The sequence below is a fragment of the Acipenser ruthenus genome, chromosome 4 (genome assembly GCF_902713425.1).
Source record: "Acipenser ruthenus chromosome 4, fAciRut3.2 maternal haplotype, whole genome shotgun sequence".
In the NCBI taxonomy this organism is placed as follows: Eukaryota; Metazoa; Chordata; class Actinopteri; order Acipenseriformes; family Acipenseridae; genus Acipenser; species Acipenser ruthenus.
In genome coordinates, this window is record NC_081192.1 from 96,334,635 (window position 1) to 96,361,140 (window position 26,506).

Below are 26,506 nucleotides of genomic sequence, written 5' to 3' on the forward strand. Positions count from 1 at the left end.
TCTCCCTATCTCTCCCAATATATCCACATATATAAAAATATTGTTCTGCACGTGATGTCGAGTGTTAAGAGCTGTCCAGAAAATGATATGAATGATGTTAAAATAACTGGGCTAGCTCTGGCAGCACTCTAGATTTCCTATAAAGTTCGGTCCTATATCGGTAATCCCAGTTGTTTTTCTCCATCTGTTATTCTAACTTGGATGAAGTTGTAATGTAGTATTCTGCACTCATATAAGCTATATTTGGTCACTTTATAGTGAAAAAAAATACTTATCTATAAACATGTTTCACATAACAGCCATAATTTGGAGTTTAAATACCATAACATGCAAATCCCTCAGCTTACTCAAACAGCAGCTCTGAGTTACATCAATGGGAGGAGACTGTGAGACCGAGTAAGAAGGGGAGGAGCTGTAATCAGCAGGATCAATGATCAGCTGATCTGTCTGTACTGTCTGTGTAATCCTGTGTGATAGGAAAGGGTTCTAAAATTCAGGCAGAACAGAAAGGTCAAGAGACAAAGACCAGCAGGTGCTGTAGATAAAGAGGTCACTGCAAGATGGCAGGGTACTCAGAATTGTACTTCAATGTGGACAGCGGCTACTTGGAGGGTCTTGTTAGGGGTTTTAAGGCTGGCATCCTCAAACAGATTGACTATCAGAACCTGGTACAGTGTGAAACAGTGGAAGGTAAGGAGCTGCTCTTTAAGCTTTCTGTTGTATTGTGTGGTAATAATAAGCACCAAGTCTGTTTTTCTGTTTATTGCTATCACAGGGTTATTTATAACAAAATAGAGTGAACGTAATGAACAAGAGTTTTGCTAAAACTGTGGGCGAGTTTTTATGGGATGTTATTTGGATGTTGAAATGCTTTGTGTCAATTGTCTGATAGTTTCAACACAGAAATGGCTCCATATAGTGTTGCTTAAAATTTGTGCAGACAACTAAACAATTGCAACTGAAGGTCACCCTGTTAGAATTAATGAAGTGAAACTGTGGGGGGAGGAAACAGCTTTTTCCAACTTGAAACTGGTAAAGGCTGGGGAGAACAGGAAGATTGATGTGTAAAGACTTGTGGCAGGCAGCACAGTCATACATACACTTTGTACAGTTGAAAAGATTATTAAAGAATGATTATTCCCAGTAGATTTGTTATTTCATGTGACAGATAAATCAGAAAATAAATGAAATTAACAAATACCTGTCCTGGGTTGCCAAATCTATTGAAAAGGATAAAAAAAAAACAATAGCAGCCAGGAACCAAGAGAGTGTACTTTCCAAAATAATCTCACCAGAGAAACCTTTCATGACTAAAGTGAATGATGTCAGCCACTGGTTCACTGGAACAAATGTTGAACACTGGAACTGTTCAGGCAAAGCACTGTGCCACCTCTCCTGCTTTACCACGGCAAACCATCTTTAATTACCATATTTTACCATGGGTTCTTTGCCATATTTGCATGTGCTTAGATCTGCAGATGATAACTAAGCAAAAAAGTCTTATTTTTCTGTAATGTCTGTGTCTTGAGGACTGTAGACTATCAACCAAAAATGTAATACTTTGTATACGGCATTCTAAATACCTGAGTTACCAGTGTAGCTTTGGCATTTTCTAACGTGTGCTATATACTAAACAAGATGTGCTCCGTTTGTTTGCATAAAACATATTTACTCTCATTGCTACAACTGAAACTGACCATTCAGTTCAGGTTTTACCCAGTTTCACTCCTGCACCAGATTAAGTCCTTATCTTTGTATCTACACATTATGTTATGGGTCAGGTAAAGTCAGTGTTTTTAGTATACAGACTGTTACATTCTATGCATAATAAATATCTGCTCCAAGAACTGAAATTGAAACATAGCATACCATAGTTGTCTTATGCTATTTAAATGTACGATAGGACATTTATTGTAATAAAAAATAGATAGGTTGTAGTTTAAACTATGGGCAACAAAACATTTGCTCCTAAGCAATCATTCTTCGTGCTTTGATGGACACTACAAAATACATTTTAATCATGTCTTGGGGCACACGCATATATTATGTAATTTTCCAATTTCAACTACGTATGGAATGATTTAGTGAAACTACATAGCAAGTTAGTGACAGAATTAAATATGACTTCTGAACGGGACTGTGCATGTCTGGGGAGCTCATCTAGACTTCAATACCCGTGGACCAATGGAGTAGTGTTCTCTGTACTGTACAGGTGTAGGAGAATGTATTTGGCTTTGAACATCATAACACTAAATCCCAATACATATTGCAGAAGGTAGAGTTTCAGTGCTCTTTTGCTTGGGTAATGGAGAATTGGAAACGCATCTTAATTATGGCCTGTGCCAAGTGAAGTTAACTTTAAAATATATCATTACAAGAAAATCTACTATTTCTTTTTTCAGATCTGAAGCTACACCTCCAGAGTACAGATTATGGCAACTTTCTAGCAAATGAAACTGGTCCACTTACAGTGACAACGATTGATGACAAGCTGAAGGAGAAACTGTTAACTGAGTTTCGATACTTCAGAAACCATTCCTTGGAACCACTGGCAACTTTCCTCAACTTTATCACGTAAGTTGAATGAACTCTCTGATTTACATCAAACTTGTATTCGCGAAATAAAACTAATAATTGCCTGCTTTTACAGTTCCCTTAAGCACTAAACATTTGGAAAAAGGAAGCAGGCTTATTCATGGTCTGATTTTAGTAAGGGTATTATTGTTGAAGGAAAATATTCCTTACAGGGCTAAACAAGTGCAGCTAGACGATCACCTGACATGAGTGATGTGATTAGGTACAGTGTGGCATATGATTATTCATGTCTCTATGACCCTGTATAATTACTGGGCAGTACTTCTGTCCCATAGTCACTGCTTTTACAGTTCTGATATTTAACTTCAGCATTTCAGAGGAATGATTTACCATTGAAAAGGTTGATGTTCAGTCAGAGACTGATTTCCAATGCCTGCACTACATAATGTCATGCTTCCTGGCTATTTGTTTGTTAACTACTGTTATCTATTCAAAGAGTTTTCTCCTGTTTGTTGTGCAATGCATGCAATTACAATACTGCTGGGGAACCACAAAACTGCCACATTATGTACTTTTTTCAAATCAGTTTTGAGCCAAAAAAGCAATCGGAAATGTTCAGATTTTAGAAACACAATTTGCTAAAGTAGTAACCTTTACACAGCTCTAAATCCTCTATTCTACAACGTCTTAAGGCCTCTACACACCGGACGCGATACGACAAGCGGATGTGTCGTACGACACACCATACCATCACAAAAAAAATCAAAAATGTATGCATTTCACACTGCATGCGATGCGACGGGCGACACTTTTGTGTCACTGAAGCGATACGAAAAAAAAATTGGATTGGTGTCTATATTTTGTCGCACTGCAACTATGGAACTGACCAATAAGGAACAGCTTCCCTTGTGCGCCTTCAGTAAACAATGGCAGAAGCATCTGGCAGCCCGTTTCCAGGGAACTGGATATAGCTGGTGTGTATGATTTGTTTACCTTACTGAAATAAGTATTCTGAAAAGCTATTATGTATTCTACATTTTATCGCAGGACAAATCGCATCGCGTCCCGTGTGTGGAGTCTTGCCACACTAATTATTTTGTCCTTCAACATCTCTTTAACTGTGTGGTGTCAAAGGCTTGTTTGTTCGTTTTTTTTTATTGATTTGTTATTAGTATTAACACCAGGCATTCCAATTCACATAAACCTTGTTAAGGGAAATCAGTTTTATGAATTGACCTACTCTAAATATATAAATGATAATAACGCAATATGCGAGAAACCTAGAACCACTACAGCTGATTGCGCACCATACAGTAGTAAGGAGAATGTTTTTTGTTTTGTTTTATTTTAAGGAAAAAAAACAATAAAAATGACATCTGCAGCTACTGCCTTACTTCAATACATTGATTGTTTGTTTTAGCTTCAGTTACATGATTGACAATGTGATTCTGCTGATCACTGGCACTCTGCGTCAGCGGCCCATAGCTGAACTGGTTCCAAAATGTCACCCTTTGGGAAGCTTTGACCAGATGGAAGCTGTCAGTATTGCTCAGACTCCTGCTGAGCTCTATAATGCCATACTTGTCGACACACCTCTAGGTAAATATATATAGTGAATATTTCGTTTTTCTCTTAACTATAAACTCAGTGGACCATAGGAAGTGACAGTGTTGACTGCTTTGTGGCTACAAGCACAGCAACAAAACAGCTGTATCATGGTGTTTAGACTACTATCATATCTTGTGGAGGTAACAAAGAAACCCAGACAAATAGAAATAATATGCAATGTGGTCTTCCACCAAATACAATATAAGTAAGATGTAGTTGATTCCCGCTTCTTGTACCGCTTTGTATGGCAAAGATCATGTGAGTGAATTTGACTTCCATCTTGAAGATGAAGTTCTGGGAATCAGTTAGTATTTGAAACCAGGTGAGCACTGATGGGCCACATGTTCTTATGTTCTTTTGATGAACCTGTGTGGCCACTAGGTGCCACTGTTTCTCCAAAGTTGAACCCAAACAGGTTTGGCACATCGTTGGATTAAATGGTTCACTGATGGTTAAATAATAATAATAATAATAATAATAATAATAATAATAATAATAATAATAATAATAATAATAATAATAATAAAAATAGATTTAAAAGTCACTTTAAGGGTACTGATGCCATAATACAAAAAATTGTCACCCCTTAATCATACATTACGAAGTATGAATCTATTTACTGAAACAAATGTCTTTGTTCTGGTGTGTAAATGTGTTAAATGTATTGAATATGTTGGGGTTGACAATTGCTACACTTGAATTTACTGGTTTTCATTTTAGCTCAGTTTTTCCAAGACTGTTTATCTGAGACCGACATGGATGAAATGAATGTTGAGATCATGAGAAATAAGCTGTATAAGGTATGTTGGTGTCTGTTTACTACATCCTTCCATGGCTGAGCTTTCACTCTTCTTTATCAGATAGGAGATCCAGTCATGCCATCCCCAAAGGTGGTTAAAGAGGCAGTATCACCGTTTAACCTTCAGAGTGTTGTACATGGATTATTTTTCCATTACAAACAATTTTACCTTACGCAACGACTCCAGCAAACTTGGGGAATTGTTTGTTTTTTCAGAATGGTGTTTCCGTTAGGCTCAGTAAAAAAGTTGGTCTTTTCTAACTATTTGTCCATCAATGCAATGTACTTGTCTTTCAGTACACCTTTCTTGGGCTGTATGAGAACTGTAGTGACATAATTTAAACTTAAGCAGTAATAAGACAATTATGGTTTCATATGATACCATACATGATCTATTTTACAGTGTGGTAAACACAACAGTAACATTGACATTTGTAGCATGCAAAATTAAAGTTTTTTGTTTTTTTTTAGTCTTATATAGAATCCTTCCATAAATTCTGTAAAGAACAGGGAGGTGCGACCGAGGAAACAATGTGCCCCATTCTTGAGGTAAGTGTAAAGTTTAGTAATGAAGACAACAGGGCAGGTTTTCAAAGTGTTTATTCCAGCCTGGGATTTACTGCTGGTTCTCATTTTGGTACATGAAGATGGATTTATGTCCTTTCAAAAAACAGAAGTCATTTACCGACTGGAGTGCAAGCTCAAACACTTAACTAAAGAGACTTACAATTAAGGGTCAGTATTACTGGACTGCAGGATATTAGTTAATGACTGATTTAAAAAAAAATAAAGAATAAAGTCATTCCTGGATATCACAAATAAAAGTGAAAAAAAAACTGACAAAAAAGTAGATAGATTGTAATGTCCTTTCGCAAAACCTTCCACAACTATTGAGTTTTTAGGGATTTACACCTATGCAATGTATTATTCTAGTTAAGCTGCAAAGTTACTTTCAATCAATAGGTAGCACTGTGGTAGTGCACGTTTGCAGATTTATAAGGTATAGAGATGGCTTTTCGTTCACTGTGGCCAGAGGGATATCAAAGGTTCACAGAAAACAGGGAGCTCTGTTAACACTGCAGACATGTACATTGAAGAAGTCTAGGAAAGATAACATACTTCTTTGAATATCATATTTTCTCTAATCCATTGTTTCTGCTTGGATCATTATTTTTGTTTTACCACAGTTTGAAGCAGACCGACGTGCCTTCATAATCACAGTGAACTCTTTCGGTACGGAGCTGAAAAAGGAAGACAGGCAGATGCTGTTCCCAACTTGTGGAAAGCTTTACCCAGAAGGCTTACGAAGGCTGGCCAATGCAGAAGACTATGAGCATGTGAAGGCCACTGCTGATTACTATGCTGTAAGTCACATGATTGGCTGCTGTTTGCAGAGATAACTGTAAGAATCAGTAAACTGCAAGGTCTGTGAATTGGGGGAACTGTAGCCTTACATCAGACATGTATAAGCAAAATATATATATATATATATATATATATATATATATATATATATATATATATATATATATATATACACTACCGGTCAAAAGTTTTAGAACACCCCCATTTTTCCAGTTTTTATTGAAATTTAAGCAGTTCAAGTCCAGTGAATAACCTGAAATGGTACAAAGGTAAGCGGTAAACTGCCAGAGGTAAAAAAAAAAGTTTAGGTTACCAAAAACTGAAAAATAATGTACATTTCAGAGTTATACAAAAAGGCCTTTTTCAGGGAACAAGTAATGGGTTAACAACTTACAGCTGTTCTGCAGCAATGGAAGTAAATTAAGCCTTGAAAGTTGATGCTAACAATTCCTACAGGTGTCCCAACTTTTGTTGATTACTTACAAACCCTCTGTCTGTATAAAAGCAGTGTTGGAACAGACTGTGTTACTACACCCTCTTAAGCATTATTTGGACAGTATTGTACTGCAGGAAGTAGTATATTGCTCTCATAATGGCGAGAAAAAGTTAATTAACAAAGGAAGACAGACAGACCATTATAACCCTTAAAAGTGTAGGTCTTTCCTTTAGAGAAATTGCAAAGAAAGCCAAGGTGTCAGTGAGTACAGTTTCCTACACCATCAAAAGGCACTTGGAAACTGGAGGAAACTCTGACAGGAAGAGGTCTGGCAGACCCAAAGCCACAACAGAATCAGAAGACAAGTTTCTGAGTGTCAACAGCTTGCGTGATAGGCGGCTCACAGGACAACAGCTTCAAGCACAGCTTAACACTGGTCAAAGTAAGCAAGTCTCAGTTTCAACTGTGAAGAGAAGACTTCGAGCTGCAGGTTTGACAGGTCGAGTGGCAGAAAGAAAGCCATTGCTAAGATGGCAAAATAAGAAAAAGAGGCTTGCCTGGGCCATGAAGCACCGCCAGTGGACTACTGAAGACTGGAAGAAGGTCTTATGGACCGATGAATTAAAATTTGAAATCTTCGGTTCATCACGCAGGGTTTTTGTGCGCCGTTGAGTAGGCAAAAGGATGGTTCCTTGGTGTGTGTCACCAACTGTCAAACATGGAGGAGGAAGCGTGATGGTCTGGGGCTCTTTTGCTGGATCCAGAGTCGACGACTTGCACAGAGTGAGTGGCACCCTGAACCAAAACTGCTACCACAGCATTTTGCAGCGCCATGCAATACCCTCTGGTATACGCCTAGTTGGTCAGGGGTTCATCCTACAGCAAGATAATGACCCAAAACCTACCTCCAGGCTATGTCAGAACTACCTTAGAAGAAAAGAACAAGACGGTAGGCTTCAAATCATGGAATGGCCAGCACAGTCTCCAGACTTAAACCCCATCGAGCTGGTTTGGGATGAACTGGACAGAAGGGTGAAAGCAAACCAACCTACAAGTGCAACAAATTTGTGGGAACTTCTGCAACAGTGTTGGGAAGAACTTTCCGAACAATATTTGATTTCCATTGTAGAAAGAATGCCACGAGTGTGTTCGGCTGTTATATCTGCAAAAGGTGGCTACTTTGATGAGTCAAAAATTTAGATTAAATTTTGTTAAACAAAACGATTCCATGATTTTTTTTTTTATCTCCAATTGTTTATTTGTTCTATGCTTTAATTTCAGAGTACATTGAGACATTAAACTGCGTAAATTTCAATAAAAACTGGAAAAATTGAGGTGTTCTAAAACTTTTGACCGGTAGTGTGTATATATATATAAAGTATATACGCAGTCCATTTTAAAGATCTAATCAACAAGAGGTAAAAATCCTGACACTGAATAGTAGTCCTTCTAATGTTTACCCCCAGGAGTGATTTCGTAAATTCATCAATAGAATAAAAACACAGTGAAAAGATGAGTGGATATTATTAAAAGAGTGATGAGGGACCATTTCATGCTATTTTTTTCTGACTGTGTGTGCTGTATTTCCCCACAGGAATACAAATTTCTCTTTGAAGGATCAGGACGAGGTCTGGATGAAAAGACACTAGAAGATAAATTCTTTGAACATGAGGTGAGCAATGTATATATATATATTTCCAATTCTTGTTTTGTTTATGTTTTCATTACATCCTGACGTTACTACTTTTGAACACGTTTGAGCACAGCAAGGCTCATAGCAATATATCCGTTACTATGTACAATTACAATTCTTCTTGTCTTCTTATTAGTTCCTTGCAAGGGCTTTTTGCAGCATCAACGTGAGACTAAAGAGACTAATTTAATGATTATTCTAACCTGTGCCATGAAAAACAAAACCAAAACAAGAATTGGAAACCGAACACCATGAATGATACATGGGTGAGAGAATGTACACACTATTTATTTTCATTTTAACCATCACAAAGCAGGGTCAATTAATAGTATGAGGATGGCAACAGCAAGGTAACATTACAGCACATATTTCTCATGTTAAACATGTATACAGCATACAGTAAACATTTATAGTGAGGACTACAGTTTGTCTGTGGAAAACTAAACAGGATTAAGCATTGATTTAGTTCTTGTATTTCTGTTTTCAATCTTAAAGCAGCATGAGTAAAACGGAGCCTCTTTTTTAGTTGAGAGCCAATGAGAAACACAAGTGGTGCAAACAAAAAGGATACGCCTCTTTGAAAACAAGAGTCTGTAACTCATGGGGCTAAACTGGTGAACAAAATGAAATAACAAATAATAAATGACTAAGATACAATGACGAATGCTTTTACCATATTGTTTTGTCCGATAGTTCCCTGTCATAGTCCATTTATAACAGACAAGCCTAAATAATTGCATACTAGACTTTTTTCCGTTCAGTGCGCATTTGTTTCCTACTTAAAATGCTTGGACATCATAGACATGCACATCATAAACTCTACAAAACATATGAGAAATACAAGTATCTTTGTTATACAGTATATTGGTATTTGTCACAGGGCTACCTCTTATCGTTTTAGGAGGACTGTCGCATGCATTCTTTGAAGGTAAAGCCTACAACAGCAAAGACAGCAATCCTAAATGATAAGAGGTTGCCCAGCAACACATATAAACAAATTAAGTTGTGTTACTGCAAATAGAATTGCTATTATTTTTTATTTTTATTTTACTGTAATATGTTCAATATCATCTATGTCTGAAATAAGAATGTATTGAATCACAGTGCTAGTTGAGAACATACAATGATAAAACCATACTGTAAAGAACAGTAAAGGTACTAACACTTGTGTAAACAATTACCTAAATGAGTGCCACTATATTATTATTATTTATTTCTTAGCAGACGCCCTTATCCAGGGCAACTTACAATTGTTACAAGATGTCACATTATTTTTTACATATAATTACCCATTTATACAGTTGGGTTTTTACTGGAGCAATCTAGGTAAAGTACCTTGCTCAAGGGTACAGCAGCAGTGTCTCCCACTGGGGATTGAAACCACGACCCTCCGGTCAAGAGTCCAGACCCCTAACCACTACTCCACACTGCTGCCTATATTTGTAACTTAAGATAGTGTGACCAAAATGCATAAAAGCATAGAATAATCATGTAGAAACTGCAAAATCACTGTGTAAATGTGTCATGGTAAACTTGAGGGAAGCTCTTGTTGGGCTGAACTGAATGCATACGGGTGGCAATGTTGGGAATGGAGCCATGCTCTGTTGTATTTGAGTTCTATTATCAGAACACAGGCTAGGGAAGTGATTGTTGCACATATGTGAGGAAAATGGGTTTTAAAAACGCTAGCATGCATTTAAAATGGCATTTTGTAAATGACCTGTTTCCTCTGTCTCTGTCAGGTCAAGTTGAATACTCTAGCCTTCATGAACCAGTTCCACTTCGGAGTGTTCTATGCCTACATCAAGCTGAAGGAACAAGAATGCAGGAACATCGTCTGGATTGCTGAATGCATAGCTCAGAGGCACAGAACCAAGATTGATCATTACATTCCTATTTTCTAAATCAGAAAATCAACGAGCAGAACATTTGACATGTTTGTTTTCACGTGAAATATTTCTAATGTAAAAAATATTAATTTAAATACTAATATGGTAACACAAGGAGCCTATGTGTTGTGATCTAGCAGTATAATATTTTGTATTAGCCCTGTGCTTATATGTGGCCAGGTTAAATTGGCAATCAGTCATCCAATTTAACCTGACCACATTCCGTACATGGTTTTCATTCCCTTCCAGTTTGGTCAGGCCTTTCATTGAACCATACACATTTTCACATGTTTGGTTGGTCTGCACAACTGGAGAAAAACTAAACAGCAACTCACTTTGGCACAGGCTTTCCCCCAGCCTGTGCCATCAAAACACATGACAGGGACCACTCACCCTGCCACACCAATGTTTGTTGGTTCTTTGCTTGTATTCTTTTTTATGTCAATCTGGAATATGTAGATATTTCAAAGACTGAAATCAGACCATGTGACCAATCGCAATGTTACCAGAGAGCATGACTTTATCTATAGCATTGTACAATACATGAAATATTTGTATATCCTTAATTAATGTCAAAAAGGAGTAAATCAACATATTCTTAACATTTGTACAGACCAAAAGGACAAAAAAGATCCAAACATTTATTATTATTATTATTATTATTATTATTATTATTATTATTATTATAGTTTGAGTACTGACACTTTTCCTAATAAAAGTAATCTACAGCATCTTTCCACTGCTCAAACCCTGTTTTGGAAACAATTGCTAAAACAACTGATTATCAATCTACAATTTACTGTATAAACAAACTGGTTGCACATCCTATGAGTTCCTATAGTGCAGATTCTTTATCGTGTATTGTGACTCAGAAGATCTGGCTGTCCTGGCAGCAGATAGAATAACTGTACTGGCCAGCTGAATGACACATCTCATCACATGAGCACCAGCAGATACAATACTGTAGTGTTTCTGCTGTAACAAGTGACCTGGATTGATGTGGAAAGAAATGCAGCAGATAGCTGACTCAGTGGACTTTAACTAAGGCAGTCTAATAAACACAGAACATCAAACTAGGGTCTTTTATGCGATTGCCACTTTGAAACAGGACTTTAGTTCTAATACAACAGACGCTGCCTCACACTCTAATGAAAACATTAAAAAAAAAACTATTTTCAGCCAGATTAGGTGGCTTCAAACTCAGTCACTCTTACAGTGAAAGTATATAAAAAGGAATAAGCGCTGTACATAAATGTGATGCAAAGGCATTCTCATAAAATGTGCATTATATCCATGACTGCATGTGAATAGCCTGAATGAAAGTGAACAGATTTACCTGAATGCAAACCCCTTTCTTAACTTGCCCATGTTTTTAAAGATACTTGATATTTGAAATTAAATATCAGTATATTTTGAAATATGTATATGTTAAACATATGTAACAACGGTGTAAAGTCAATTTTTAGAATCTTTGAATCGATCATTTTGTTTTAGCGGTTATATAGACAGTAGCCAGAAAGTTTCAAGATATAAAACCATTTTTCTAAATTTTATATTAGAAAACGTAACTCTCTATGTTATACGTTACTCTTCTTAAACAGCAGCAGTCTGTATTTAATATTAAATCAATTGGTTAAATATACAGTAAATGTACAATCATTGCTACTATGTCACCATGTGATCTAAATGGGCATGGTCCTGTAACCACTTGTACCAGTAAGGGCTGTAAAGTACATCTTAAAGCTCTTCCATATATCACAGGAAAATAAAAAAAATTACTTTCCAAGAGGCGTTTTTGCTGTATGATAACTGTTACTTTCAAAATAGTTATTATGTTAAAATATTGTACAATAAATGTAAAACCTAAAAAACTTACAAGAAACTATAACTTTACAGATCCAAAAAAAGAAAAAACTTACAAAAAACACAAATTACTGTTAATACCGTACGAAAACCACATATGAAGATACAAACACCAGACATTTCAGGATTTTTCAAACTGGATCGAAACAATGTCAGAACTTTTCTGTTCAGCATATTGGGCTTGTTGGCCGTTATAATAACCGCACCAAAATGTAATCCCAATGCAGTCGCTAAGGTAGAAACAAACTTATTAGAACTGCTGTAGACATTATACAGCAAACAAAGATTTTGTATCATAGTCCAATCAAAGCACAAAGTACAATGCCATCTTAAAACAGCCCTTTTTGCATGAAGTTGACTTTATACTTAGATTTTACCATTCCAGTCTCGCTAATCTTGGAAATAAATTATATATCCTGTCCTAAATGCTTGACACCCTAAATATTCCTGACGCTGCTGCCTGCAACTGGTATTGCAGTGCCTGGTTCTAAAGGGGAGTCTACATCACTGAACAGAATCTTGAGAGGAACTGCCAGGAGCCAACCCTTAATTAAATATGATGAACTTTGGCAGTAGCCAGAAATGTTGAGATCGTGCTTGTATTTAGCTGGCTCTGATGTCTTCATATGTTAACCTTTTTATTACTCTAAAGTAATTTAGAAACACAAAATGCCGTAGAAGCTAAAAGCCACACGTTTTGCATTTAAAAATGAAGGGTGATCTGACTCATACTTTGGCTACACTAAAAGTATTTGTGAAAACGAGTGATGTTACACAATAAACAAACAGTTAAATCTTGAATTATCATTACCGTATATGGAATAATATTAGAAAATGCAAAAAACTCAAGTTAGCGACACAATTAGTTGACCCATGATACAAATGTAAATTGGTTTCCTGGTTATATTGTTGTCAAGCCCTAAACACACCCTGGAAATGTATGCTGTAATTATATTTTCTAAACACCTCTCATGACGGACACGTTTTGGATATTTAGAAAATTCATAAAATAGAAACGTCAAGGTTTCAAATGATGTGCAATACTTATATGTAAAATTAAAACTGTATCCCCAGTTTGGGAGAATTTATTTAATGTGGGTCTAATGATGTTGCCTATTAATCACAGTTTTTGTTATTGCACATTATATATCCTCTGTTTGTATCCTGGGACACTATCACCCTTCATGTAAATGTGCTTTATTTTGCTCTTATCAGCCCCTATTTTACTGCATTTAATCCTGTACTTCAGAATACTGTAATCTGCCAAGTTTTTAACCTGTAGTACTTTGTATTTAATCACATCCTGATGTAACTATCACTATTTAATCATATCCTGATGTAACTATCACTATTACCTGCTGTATTATTGAATTGTGGTTTGTCAAACTTGTACTTTACTTGAACAAAAGTTATTGTATTTCTTGCTCTTATTGTATACTTGTATTGTAACGCTTGAAATGTTTTTGCTTACCATTGTAAGTCGCCCTGGATAAGGGCGTCTGCTAAGAAATAAATAATAATAATAATAATAATAATAATAATAATAATAATAATAATAATAATAATAATATATCTCCAACACAACTCACTTCAATAATCTCCAACACAACTAATAATTATTTGTATCTATGACAGCAACACTTGAAATATCACATTGGAAATCATTTATGTTTGTGTTTGAACTAGGGTTCCCAACTCTGATTTCCAAAAAACCAGGACACCAGAGTAATTTCGTACAAAAATAAATAAATAATAATAATAAAAAAATCTTATACTTTGAAATCATTAATGTCTCGGGAAGTCTTACAGATTTCCCGGAATAGATGCCTCAAAAAAACAACAATCCAGACAAAACCAGAACAGATGACAACCCTAGTTTGAAGCAAAATAGAATTTAAATAATCAAATAAATAAATATATCCCTAAGAATGTGACTTGTGTACCAACTATGCGTGATGACGTCTTGGAGGCGCTCTCCGCCTGCTACGTACGGTTTGCTGCGGCGTGGGTCTGCTGCTTGTGTGATATGGCATTCAGAGCTAGGTGCCGAGTTTGTGACTGAAACAGAAGCGGGCAGTGAGACTAGTGCTGCTGTAAGTGTAACCTCAAAGACAGCTAGGGAAAGATCCGGTGGGGAGCTACGGCTGCACACCACGGTAAGGGCCAGGAGACTCCATACATCACGGCAATGGTCACAATTTAAGACCGGTGTAAATCTTGATAAGGTGTATAATTTTGATGACCTGACTTTCTTTCTGTTTTGAATTCTGGCGACTGCGAATCTGCGATCGCAGAGAGTTGTTTGTGTGTTTTACGCTGTCGAATTGGATAATAAGATGGCGGGTGTACTGTACTGGTCACTGTTCTGTGCACGGCACATTGTGGGCCGTCTCCAGTGTTGATAAGGTTGTGTTTCACTCCTGGTTTTATACAGTTTGTCCCGAAGCGAATCTTAACAGAATTGTTAGTTGAGAGTTGGATTTGTTTAGTCTCGTCTTGTAAATTACAGCCTGACAGCTGCCCCGGTGTTTACAAATATTTTGTTGTACAAAGTGAACTTTATGACCTGGCTTGCCTCAGCACAGTTGTGTTGCAAGCGTTAATCACAGTAATGTATAGCTCTAGGGAACACCGCATGCTTGGACACTTTCATTAACGTGATTTCTCAATCTGCAAAAACGGCGCTTTTGCAGGCGTATAGGTATTTGATACTGAAGTGTCTTAAAAAGACGTGTATTTCTGACACGAAGGAGACGCACCTCGCTTTTTAATATCATACGCAGTGTGCGTAATGGTTGCCCTAAAGAAAACAAACTTATTCTTTTCGACAAAGCAAGGTTGTAGAGCTGTATTATTTGCTCGTCCGTTGTTTTGTATTTTGTTCTACATTAGGTAACTTCTTACTGCATTGTGATGCATGATGCGAGAACGAGAGTTCAAACTCTTATTAATTTTTTTTTTTGTTGATTTAAACATGCATACCGTTTAATACTGGTGGTGGCAGAGCAATGCAACTAACAAGGGGAATTAGGTATGTATCAGTACGGTTTTATGGAGCACAATCTTTACAGCACTCAGTAGTCGATTAGTGAACAACAACAACGTTTGAAGCTCATATTGGAGATGGGTGTCTTGACCATGATGCTGTAAATACAGTACTTCACTCAAGTCACAGCTCCAGATCTCAAAGAATTCTGGAGGACCAAAAACGGTTGCAATTTACCAAATTTGCATAATTGTGTGATGACAACCCGACGTATTGCATTACTTAAAGTATAATATACAGTAGTGGTTTCTTAAATGTGTGTTTTTCAAATCATTACATTAGTAGTACATTACAATACAAACCATGTATTGCATGAAATCAAATACAAATACGGGGCCTGTTTCACAAAAGTCCTGCGATTTGCTAGCGATGAGGTTGCGAGGACTCAGAGGTCAGCGCTGCGTGCGTTTCATAAAAGCACATCGGTTGCGCTCACTCTTGCGATCAGCGATGTGTGAAATCACTAGGTAATCAATTTTAAATTTAAGGCACTAACTGATTAGGTAAATACACAATAGCAGGGTTGCAAAGGAAAGCTTTTTTTTTTATAAGGGGAAAAAATGATAAAATTATTGAAATGGCAGGTCGACACAAATGTGTTTCATATAGCAAGTTTTCTGGAAGTTTTAGTTACGAAGAAAAAAAAAAGTTGCAGATGATCACTGGTGCAGTAAACAGTGTTTGGGAGGAGCAAATAACAGTAGCCAAAATAAGAAAGAAATTAAAAGGAGGTGAAAAAGCTGTAACGTTGATTGAGGAACTCCAAAATACCTCACTGTCAACAGATTTTGAGCTGTGTAGTGACAGGCTGTACTCTGAAGTTCTATATCTACAAAAGGAAAGCCCTTAAGCAGTGTAGAAAAAAAATCAACGTTGTGCAGTAAATGTATGTAAAGAAAAATGTATTGATCTGTCTTTACTTTTCTTTCTACACAGTCGAAAGTGGGCTTTTACACTCACTACCTTGACACTTGTGTTAGTCTTTACTGGCATGCCTGATAATCAGTTGCGTTTAGCTTCGTTATTTAAACATGTGGGGCAGGTAATAACATTGTGGCTGCTGCAACAAAGCTTTGCTATTGCTGTGGTGAACTGTAGCTGAGACGAATTGAAGATTATTAATTAATTAATTAATTAATTAATTAATTAAATTATTATTATTATTATTATTATTATTATTATTATTATTATTATTATTATTCACGTAATAATTGCTGACGGCATTCTCACCAGTTTAAAGCAAGGTAGCCTGCCCAATACTGCTGTTATCATACTGAATAAATCGAGACTTATGGTATATGATTGCATTTAATAAATAAACCGTGTTTATTTTTACAACTTGGCTTTGCCTCAGTTACTGTTATTTTTCATCCACATAACTTTGAGTTACACGTCATTAAATAATTAATTTTGTTTTGTAATTATTTAAACCTTTTGTATCTATCCAAATAAATAAATACATACATAGTATACTGCAGTTATACCTCAATTTCAGCCCTATATATATGTGTGTGTGTGTGTGTGTGTGTGTGTGTGTGTGTGGAATTAAGTACAATCTTAATTCCATATACACACACAGGGCAGCAGTGTGGAGTAGTGGTTAGGGCTTTGGGCTCTTGACCGGAGGGTTGTGGGTTCAATCCCAGGAGAGGGACACTGCTGCTGTACCCTTGAGCAAGATACTTTACCTAGATTGCTCCAGTAAAAACCGAGCTGTATAAATGGGTAATTGTATGTAAAAATAATGTGATATCTTGTAACAATTGTAAGTCGCCCTGGATAAGAAATAAATAATATATATATATATATATATATATATATATATATATATATATATATTATTGTGTGTGTGTGTGTGTTGTCATCAGAATGTTTTTCCTGAGAAAGCCGTTCAATAAAGTGTACAGTTCCACAGTGAGCTAGTACTATGATCGCCATAGTATGTCCTAAAACAGGATCTGTGATGAAAATTGCTACTTGCAGCTGCTGTCTGGCAGTCACAGGTTTCTGGTGAAAATCTGCGATCTCACAGCCCCGCGAAAGTTTTATGAAACCCAATGTTTTATTTGCGAGGTGCTTGCATTACTCGACGAAATTGATTTACCTGATTTTTAAAAGGATTTTGGACATGTGCATTATAAATATCATATGGGAGATACTGAAATTGAAGAAGGGAACTATGAAAAAGACCTAGGAGTTTATGTTGACTCAGAAATGTCTTCATCTAGACAATGTGGGGAAGCTATAAAAAAGGCCAACAAGATGCTCGGATATAATAGTGAGAAGTGTTGAATTTAAATCAAGGGAAGTAATGTTAAAACTTTACAATGCATTAGTAACACCTCACCTATTGTGTTCAGTTCTGCTCACCTCGTTAGAAAAAGGATATTGCTGCTCTAGAAAGAGTGCAAAGAAGAGCAACCAGAATTATCCTGGGTTTAAAAGGCATGTTGTATGCAGACAGGATAAAAGAATTGAATCTATTCAGTCTTGAACAAAGAAGACTACGCGGTGATCTGATTTCAAGCATTCAAAATCCTAAAAGGTATAAACAGTGTCGACCCAGGGGACTTTTTTGACCTGAAAAAAGAAACAAGGACCCGGGGTCACAAATGGAGATTAGATAAAGGGGCATTCAGAACAGAAAATAGGAGGCACTTTTTTACACAGAGAATTGTGAGGGTCTAGAACCAACTCCCCAGTAATGTTGTTGAAGCTGACACCCAGGGATCCTTCAAGAAGCTGCTTGATGAGATTCTGGGATCAATAAGCTACTAACAACCAAACGAGCAAGATGGGCTGAATGGGCTCCTCTCATTTGTAAACTTTCTTCTGTTCTTATGTGTATGTTCTGTGCATACATTTTATACCACTTATATTTTTGGTAGTCTCAGACTTGGGTACCATGGAAAAGTAATGCATACACTAGTGCTCTACAGTAGTGGATAACTTTATTAATGTCATTAAAAGATTTAAATGTGTACATATTGCAAGCACTTGTTTTTACATATTGTAACCTAACCTTATGTTTTGGTTGCCAGTGTAATCTCCTGGCATTTTATTTATTGTGTTAGTTAAACTAGGGGAATGAGATCAACTCCTCATGTACATGGGATCTATGTATCAACACTATTAGCAGTTATTGTGAATATCAGAGTCTGTATATACATGGATGGGAGTGTCTGTGTGTCCGTTCATCCATCTGTCTGTCACTTCTATTTTTGCATTCATTTGTAGAATGGCTTATAATTGTGATCAAACATTCCATTGCTGATTGCTATTCTGGGTAATTTCTCTGGCTGCAACAAAGTGAACATTTTGACCTTCGAAGGTTCGGAACACATTACCGAAGGAAGGTTCAAACCTTCGATGGTACTCATTTGCATAATTTACTGGTGACGTCACCATAGCTACTTGATTATATTTGATTGAAAATCATATTATTTTACAGGTAATCCATATAAATGGAATAAAACATTTACATGTACTTTATATTCTATATATTGTAAAAATATGATATATAGAACAGTAATCAGGTTTTTATAATTTAAATAAAAATAAAAATACACATTGTTTATTTTTACGTAATTGAAGATGTTTGCGATGCATACTGTAGCGGAGGTCCGCAGCAGAATAAAAGAAGACAACACAGGATGCAGCTTAAAACTGCTATTTTCATTGAAAGTGGAACAGCAGGCAAAAGGACGCTCTTTTTAGCATAAGGATAAGTAGCTCAGTAGGCAGGGTCAGCGACACAGCTACGCGCAGGTAGCTCATAAATAGAGATACCCCCCGAGCCCTATTGGCTCGCACACAAGGGCATGTTTACATACACACTGATCAATCGCTCAGACCCTCAGTCCCAGCTGACTGGTTGAACCGAACACAAATCATAGTGGTGCCAACACAGACCCCTCTCTCATACAGCTGCACTGTGCACGTGACGCCCTGGGTAGTACACTAGCACTGCCTAGACATGAAACACACTTCCACTCACAGACTCACGCAGGGTGACACACACACAAACGACGGGGAAGAGAGGACAGCACACACGCACACGCACACACACATACACCAATAACACGAACACTCCTGCTCCCCTCACAGCGTCCAGTCCCAAGCAGTGCAAAATGACTTGCCATTACAATACAGTAAGCTTTGCTTTGCTCCGTATAATGATTTGGTAGCAGATTTTATACAACAACATTTGTTTACGGAGTATGCATTGTACAAATCTAAAGATCGAATTCTGCATGTGAGTGACATTTATTGTGTGTTTTATAGTATTCATATACTGTCAAACTGTTTCTGTTAACTGGAAAAAAACCAAAAAAAAACCCACAGTGCATCAATGGCGTCTGACAAATCTTCAAAGGTTTAAAACAATCTTTGAATCCCTGGCTAGCGAACAAACCTTCGAACACAGCCCTAGTCATTTCGTGACAAATCAGGACACTTAAGGGTCATTTTAACACAATTCTGTCGCCAGATTTTAGTGAAACTTGTTACCTTTGATGATTTTTTTTTTTTTTTAAACCCATCTCAGAATTAAGTGCTAAATACCCTGACTTCAGTCTGCTTGACTTATATTTCACAGAGCAAATTCTGACACCTTTGGGCGATGAGTGTCGAAACTGGTGCTCAGGAGTGGAATAAAGTGAATGACTTTAAAATAGGATCATTCATATCCTGTGTAGAGTATATTACACTCATTTCAGATTTGGAGTGATTGAGAAGTCAAATTTGCTGATTTCCTCATCAGATTCGTGCACCCAAGTGGAATATCAACCCAGTTTTACTGACCAGAGGATGGTAGATGCTGGGTCCCAATGTGATCATCTACCAGGAAATACAATATCAGTCAAGCAGACTGATCAAAAACAGTCCGGTTATTCAACATGCATAACAATTCTGAGATGGGTGCACCTTTATCATTTTCCGCTGAAGTAATAAAGCAAATTGTGTCTCTAAAAGTGTGTTATTCTTTAGTTAATATGCTCAACTTTGTTCAGATTTTTTTAAAGGTGGGAAATTTAAAGATTGTTCGGATTAAAGGCCATTCACTTTTAATGTCATCAACGTGGTATTTTAATTAAATAACTTAACTGAGCAAGCAGTTTCCAACAAAATGACACCAAAACCATGTCTATCGCAAACCGATCCTGAGTTAGCGGTGGGTCTGCTCAAAACCTCAAACTATGACCCTGTATAACTTCTGATACACTGGTTCAGTCACGCTACAATTTGAAATGTAGTTTGCCAATAAAAAAAATAAATGGGTATTTTCATTACAGAGTGAGACGGTGCTGAGTTGGGGCTGTCCTGATTTGTCATGGAATTATTCTTCTACACTATTGTGTAATACTGTAGTGTCATGGTCATCAACATTTTCATTATACTGACTTCTCTAATCCTGAATTTACAGCTGTGGCTGGCAATGTAAGTTGCTGGCATACTTGTTTGAATACATGTTTGCTAGAATACAGTACTGTACTCAAGCTGCCCTCCAACAATGGACTAGTTTAACATTAAGTTAGTCATTATTGAGAGAGAAAATAAACTGTTCTGCACTGGTAGTATTAAACAAACAAGTATGCCGGTGACATGTAGGAAGTACACAGTGTTTTCATTTTTATTTAAAGTAAGAGGCTAGAAATCCTAAGGGTGCAGGTGGCAACGGCCCCCAGCGAAAATAAAATTCTGCGTTTTGCATATCCTGTGCCTAAATATGCTTTACTAGGGACCCAAAATTCAAAATAAGTGTAACTTTGTTATTTTTTTTTTATTTTAGGTGTCGAGATTTAAAGAGCAAGTAAACGTTATTTATATGTGTCTATGAAAAGTAATTACAAAGAAATGTATTTATATTAGAATTTTAAAACCACAAACTTGTCTTATCACACAGTAAATTTCAAACTAAGTAAAGACCACATATTTAAGCAAACTGTTTGGTTTTGCTATAATTTATTACACAGAATAAAGTGGTAAAAGACAGAACCAGACACCAATGAAACAGAAATTTTATTTCAGGCACAAAAACAAACAATGTTACATTATATCATTATATAGATACCATAATACCAAGTGAGGCAGAAGAGAAAAATGTGAAGCAATTTCTAAATTAAAGACAGAAGCAGTATTAATTGGGAGTACATTTGAATACAGAAAAGTTAAGCCATACGGTGTATTTTGTTTTCTATTTTTTCATGTATTCCATTTTCTTTTCCATTTTATACAAAAAAACAAGACCCATTAAGTTTCTAAAAATGTTAATGGAACCAACCTTACATACTTTTCCATGGTACTGAGTCTGAGAATGCGTCATAAATAAATAAATAATACATTTAAAAAAAAATGCACTTGCGAGAACTGCGATTTCAAACACTTGATTTTACAGTTTTCAGAAGTTTGTTTCTGTTGCATTTTCTGTAAACATTAATGTGATTTCTACAGTAAGTTGTATTATTTTTTTCTTTTGTTTAGTATTTTTTTTAATTCTGTTAACTGTTGCTTGATTAAAATAAATACAAATAATAATAAATAATGTATTGGCATTTACTTAAACAACATAGCTTGAAAGTAAAAGTCCAGTACATAAATATCAAGTTATAGGTATATGAAATGGAAACTACTTCAAATGGAAAAGAATAATGTTGAAACGGAAAAGCACTTTGGTCTACAAATTACATTTATATACAGAAATGGTTTTGGGTGTTTCTTATTTATTTTATTAATATAGACACAAACTGACATACCACTTCCTTAGGAGATTAGCATGAGCTGCTATAGGAAATCTGGAGAAGCTTCCCTTTTTGACTGGTGCTTGCAGTCTGCCACAAAACACTGCAATACACGGCCAACTAGCTTTAACTTGTATTAAATTAAAGTATGACTACTTACTGTAGAAATCACATTGATGTTTATGTAGGACCCTGGAAAAGGGTCAAAGTTATTAACGCAGATTATATACTCTACTTCAGACTTTCAATGTAATACTGTTGCAGCTCAAGTTTGCAAGAACGTGTCGCCACAAGAGGCACCCAGATCGATGAGCCAACTATACAGCTGGTGAGTGCGTAGGAGTAACAAGTTACAAAGTGAAAGCAAACACAGAGTTAACCCATTCATTAATGCCTACATTTATTACCCTCCCCTACTGTTGCCCTGGTCTAATATACAAAGAAAATATGGCTGTGTTTTGGGATGTGTGGCAAAGTGGTTTGTAGTGCATAGGTGTAGAGGTGATGCAGTGCTTAATAGTCCAACAACAGTTCAATGGTGAAAACAAAGTTTTATTAATTGCTTTTAAATAATAAGACTGACTATACACAACGATGTGTACAGCCAGTCAAACCCACGGGTTCAGTCTCGAAATAATAACACACACACTTTAAAACACCTACACGATCACCAATGCAACAGTGAGTGCTCCGGGTGCAAGTGGTGTTGTGAATACGAAACAAGTGCTAACAGTGGTGCAATGCAGTCGGGGTTGATGCTGACTTATCAGCGACAGCTCCCGGATATTTAGCCGTCTACAATGACAGTACAACACTTCATACTCACGGTTCCCTTATATTCCTCCAGGTCATTCTGTAACCATAACAGTGGAACAGATTCCTTGGCCACATCCCCTGATATACCTTCAGTCCCGCTCCCTTCAGTAGTGAGTGCAGTCACGTATCCTCCAATCCATGACTGACACCTCGCCTACCGTATTAGGGCGATGACTTCTGGCATTGTGGCTCCGCCCCCTTCCTGGATGGCCGACTTCCACCTGACCCTGGAATGAACTGTCAAACCATCCAGTCCGGGGCACACTGTTCCTGTTACACAGCAACCTCACAGGTCGAAAGGGAGATTGTTGACTCTGATTAATTTGCTCTCTGTCACAGAAGACATGGAAAGTGTGACATCAGAAGAGGAGGAGAAAGAAGAGATATGTACTGTACATAAGTTTGAACATACATTTCCGTTCGACTTGAACTTCTTAAAAAGGGAACAAACGTTAGTATTTAGTCATCTTAAGTACCGTGGCTATTTAAACAAGATAATCGCAGTATGTCTTTATGGTTATTTGTAGGTGTGTGTGCTTTTTATCTGCATTTTGTTTAACTGTCAATAATATCACTTGACCACAGTTTTACAGCAACTGATTATGCAGCAAAAGATCTGACCGGTACATCTTGTAGCTCATGTAGTGATAGGTTTCAGATCGATCTTCTAAGTTAGTGCATAAGAGATTTTACAATGCTATAACATATACTCACAGTATTTTGTACACTTCGAGTAAAAAAGACAATCTTACATAGAAAATGTAGGTTGTTTTTAAAAAAATGTTATACAATTTCATAACTCTGCTGTACGGTTACTGACAGGTACTGTATATGATTGTACAGTTCGGCCTTCATCACCAACATCGCTTGTAAGCTCGAAACTGATTGGTCCATCGCGATTCACGGTGTCCATGGAAACATAAGCCCGGAAACTAAATGCCCTCAGAAGAAATGTTTTACTCGACTTACATACGTAATGAATTGTGGAAATTTACTGGAAGAAAATCAACATTTTGAATACTAATCACTGGAACATACGAGCACTGTAAAATTGATTTATTTTTCTATTTGAAATAACTATTTTAGGCGGCTCATCTGGCAAAGTAGACGGCAATTTAGCCGCCGGCTGGAAATGAGAAGGCTGAGTACTCCCCCAACAAAAGCTAATATATCAGTAATACTCTATACAAATAATACACCGAGCTACGGGTGTTTATGCTTGGGTACACTATACTGCAGTATGCAAAACTCAGAAGTCAGGTATAAGCATCCCTAGCTGGTAATATCTTGAGTGCCACTTTATATGTTGTCAGAATTGCATGTAGCCTACTGTAGTTCATTATGGATTGATAAGTTCATGTGGTAGTGTACAACCTGTGCTAATAAACAAAGTGATCAACAGGTAAAACACTGTCAGAAAGGGTTCTCAAGAGTCATACTGGGTGATCTTCAAGCAGGATAACTTGGTGAAGATTAACCAGCCTCTGTTGTGTCGTGAAAATGGCAGGACAGCCTATTCCTCACATAAATAAAGCACTCAGGGAAAGGCATGCAATGTACTGTAATTGGCCAACACAGCAGCATCTGCTTTTTAATTACAAGAAAACAATTTTGAACATGATTTTTGTTTAGCATGAACATTTGCTGGTAATGGATTTACATAAGTGATAAACTTTTTTTTTTTTTTTTTTGAAAAGCTCATCGTATAGGTCAGAAATATGATCTATGTAAAAACTATAAAAGCAACATTGAAAATATCTAAATATTAAACATGTTTCAAAGGGAGGCATGATGTTGTGTTCTGCGGTATATCGATACCCACTGCTGCTGAAGAGCTGCAGAAAAGCAATAAAAAGCACATGCAGTTTATTATAGTAGCCAAAGTTGTTGTCTTTTGTCTAATTTACTTTCTTTGTGAGATTTTTTTACAACGAAAACAAGCATGATGGGCTGAATGGTCTCCCCTCATTCATAAAATGATGTTCTTATTTAAGGTGCACTGGGATGTTGTTTTGAGCGAGACATTTGGCTTGAATACTTTAAGTAGAATTCTGTTCGAATCGTACGTAAGAGGATGCATCTGCATAGGTAGCCTGTTTTGTTTTAGAAATGTAGCATTAAATATAATGCTTAACTTTGAATTTTTCAGTTGAATTGCCTTTTTTTTTACCAGTGTTTTTAGTAGCAGGTGTTTGCCAGTAATACATTTTCCTCCACTGAACTCATTTTATTAAATCATTTGGAAGTGGTGATTTTAAATATATAGCACTGTAAAAATGTAAAATGAATGGATAGTGTTTAAAATGAAGCCTTAGGAATACAATGGTTGTGTTAAATATCTAATGAAAGACAATACACATTTCGGTAGAATTTAACAGAGCATGTTATCCTTATACACAAACTGTATTACCTAATATAACACATTTCTGTGTTCATTAAAAAAAAAAAAAAAGTTTTTACATTTTCCATAAATCAATCAGATTAGTCTCGTTTACAATATAGTGATTACTTTATCTGTGCTGTTGCTAGGCATCAGGCTGGAAATTTCCAGCAGCAACACAAACTCGCAGTGGTAGAAACTACCGCTTCATCTTCTGCCAATCTATCTTTAAGTTCTTTCATCCTGTCAAACTAGTGACTTATGTTGTATATATGGGTGCATAATCCAGACAAATAATCATTGGCCAAGTCAACCAGTTTCTCCAGAGTGCTGAATCTTTTCTCTTGACGTGGATTTTGCTTTGAATTCTGTAAATGACCCATCTTTATGTTTTTTCTTTAGCAATGTGGTTTTTGTAACCCACTCTTCCCAAGAAATAAGTTTTTATTAAGTTTAGTTTGATGTTTTCATCTGTTGTGACAGGAAGTGTTTTGTTGCTGCATTTCTGACATGGCTGGTACATGCAGTCCATGTTGTCTTTGTTACAAACAGTCTCTACAAGTTCACTTGTTGATTTTGTTAAGATGACACCAAGCTGATGCAACTTCTTTATTTGTAGTTCAGAGTTCTCGTGGATTTTACAAGCACACTTTTCTCTGTCTGTCACTTGGTCTCACGATTCAAAAGGGTTGATGCTTACAAAACTGTGCCCTGGAGAGTTTTATTGCTGGATTTTCTGAAATACATTTTTTGTGAAGGTTTTCCAGTGTGTCCGTTAAATAGCTCTTCTTGAATATTTGTCCCTTTCTTCTGATTTCTAAATTTTCTCCATTTATTATGGTTGATGCATCATCTTGATGCAGGAATTTATGAACTACATACTTGTTTGTTGTTCCTTATGCTTCCTTTTGACAGACGGTTCGATAAGCCAGTTGGTATGTGTTTATTTTTTCTGTTGTAGTTCTAGAGTTTCTCGTTTTAAAGTTAACAATACTATTTTTCAATACAATTAGATAAAACAATTAGATAAAACAATACTTAATCCAATGAAGACGAACGCAAACCAAATGGAAAAAGTAGAAGCCTGTAGGTTTACGTTTTTTTGTTCACCTTGCCTGCGGTGTGCATAAGTTCATTTAAATTAACCTAATTATATATATTTTTTTAAATGGTAAAAACAGAAATCAGAAAAGAAAAAAAAAATGGGAATCAGAACAAAATAACACGAATTCCATAGGGCCCTAGTCTTAGTACTGTACATTATTTCAGTAAAGTGAATAGCCTGTGTGATTTAAGGCACCTCACGGCTCCATTCACGCCACAGTAAAACACTATA

At 36.5% G+C, this 26,506-nt stretch overlaps 2 protein-coding genes across 6 annotated transcripts in view; both read left to right on the plus strand.

Moving 5' to 3' along the window:
* Nucleotides 1-441: 441 nt before the first annotated feature.
* On the plus strand, nucleotides 442-11,061 carry LOC117399529 (V-type proton ATPase subunit d 2-like). The gene is made up of 8 exons (XM_033998786.3): nucleotides 442-690; nucleotides 2,403-2,574; nucleotides 3,956-4,134; nucleotides 4,864-4,943; nucleotides 5,414-5,491; nucleotides 6,130-6,306; nucleotides 8,338-8,415; nucleotides 10,179-11,061. Exons 1-8 carry the CDS (start codon nucleotides 561-563, stop codon nucleotides 10,338-10,340), a joined length of 1,056 nt encoding a protein of 351 aa, XP_033854677.1. The 5' UTR covers nucleotides 442-560; the 3' UTR covers nucleotides 10,341-11,061.
* Nucleotides 11,062-14,159: 3,098 nt separating this feature from the next.
* The window catches only part of LOC117400357 (NEDD4-like E3 ubiquitin-protein ligase WWP1), a 57,361-nt gene continuing 45,014 nt past the window's right edge, over nucleotides 14,160-26,506 (plus strand). For 3 of the 5 annotated variants that reach the window (XM_034000192.3, XM_034000193.3, XM_034000194.3), the window contains exon 1: nucleotides 14,208-14,344. The gene's annotated coding sequence lies outside the window, so the exon portion shown is untranslated. Of the gene's footprint in view, nucleotides 14,345-26,506 lie in introns of all 5 variants that reach the window. The other 2 variants (XM_034000195.3, XM_034000196.3) reach the window with 1 other exon arrangement.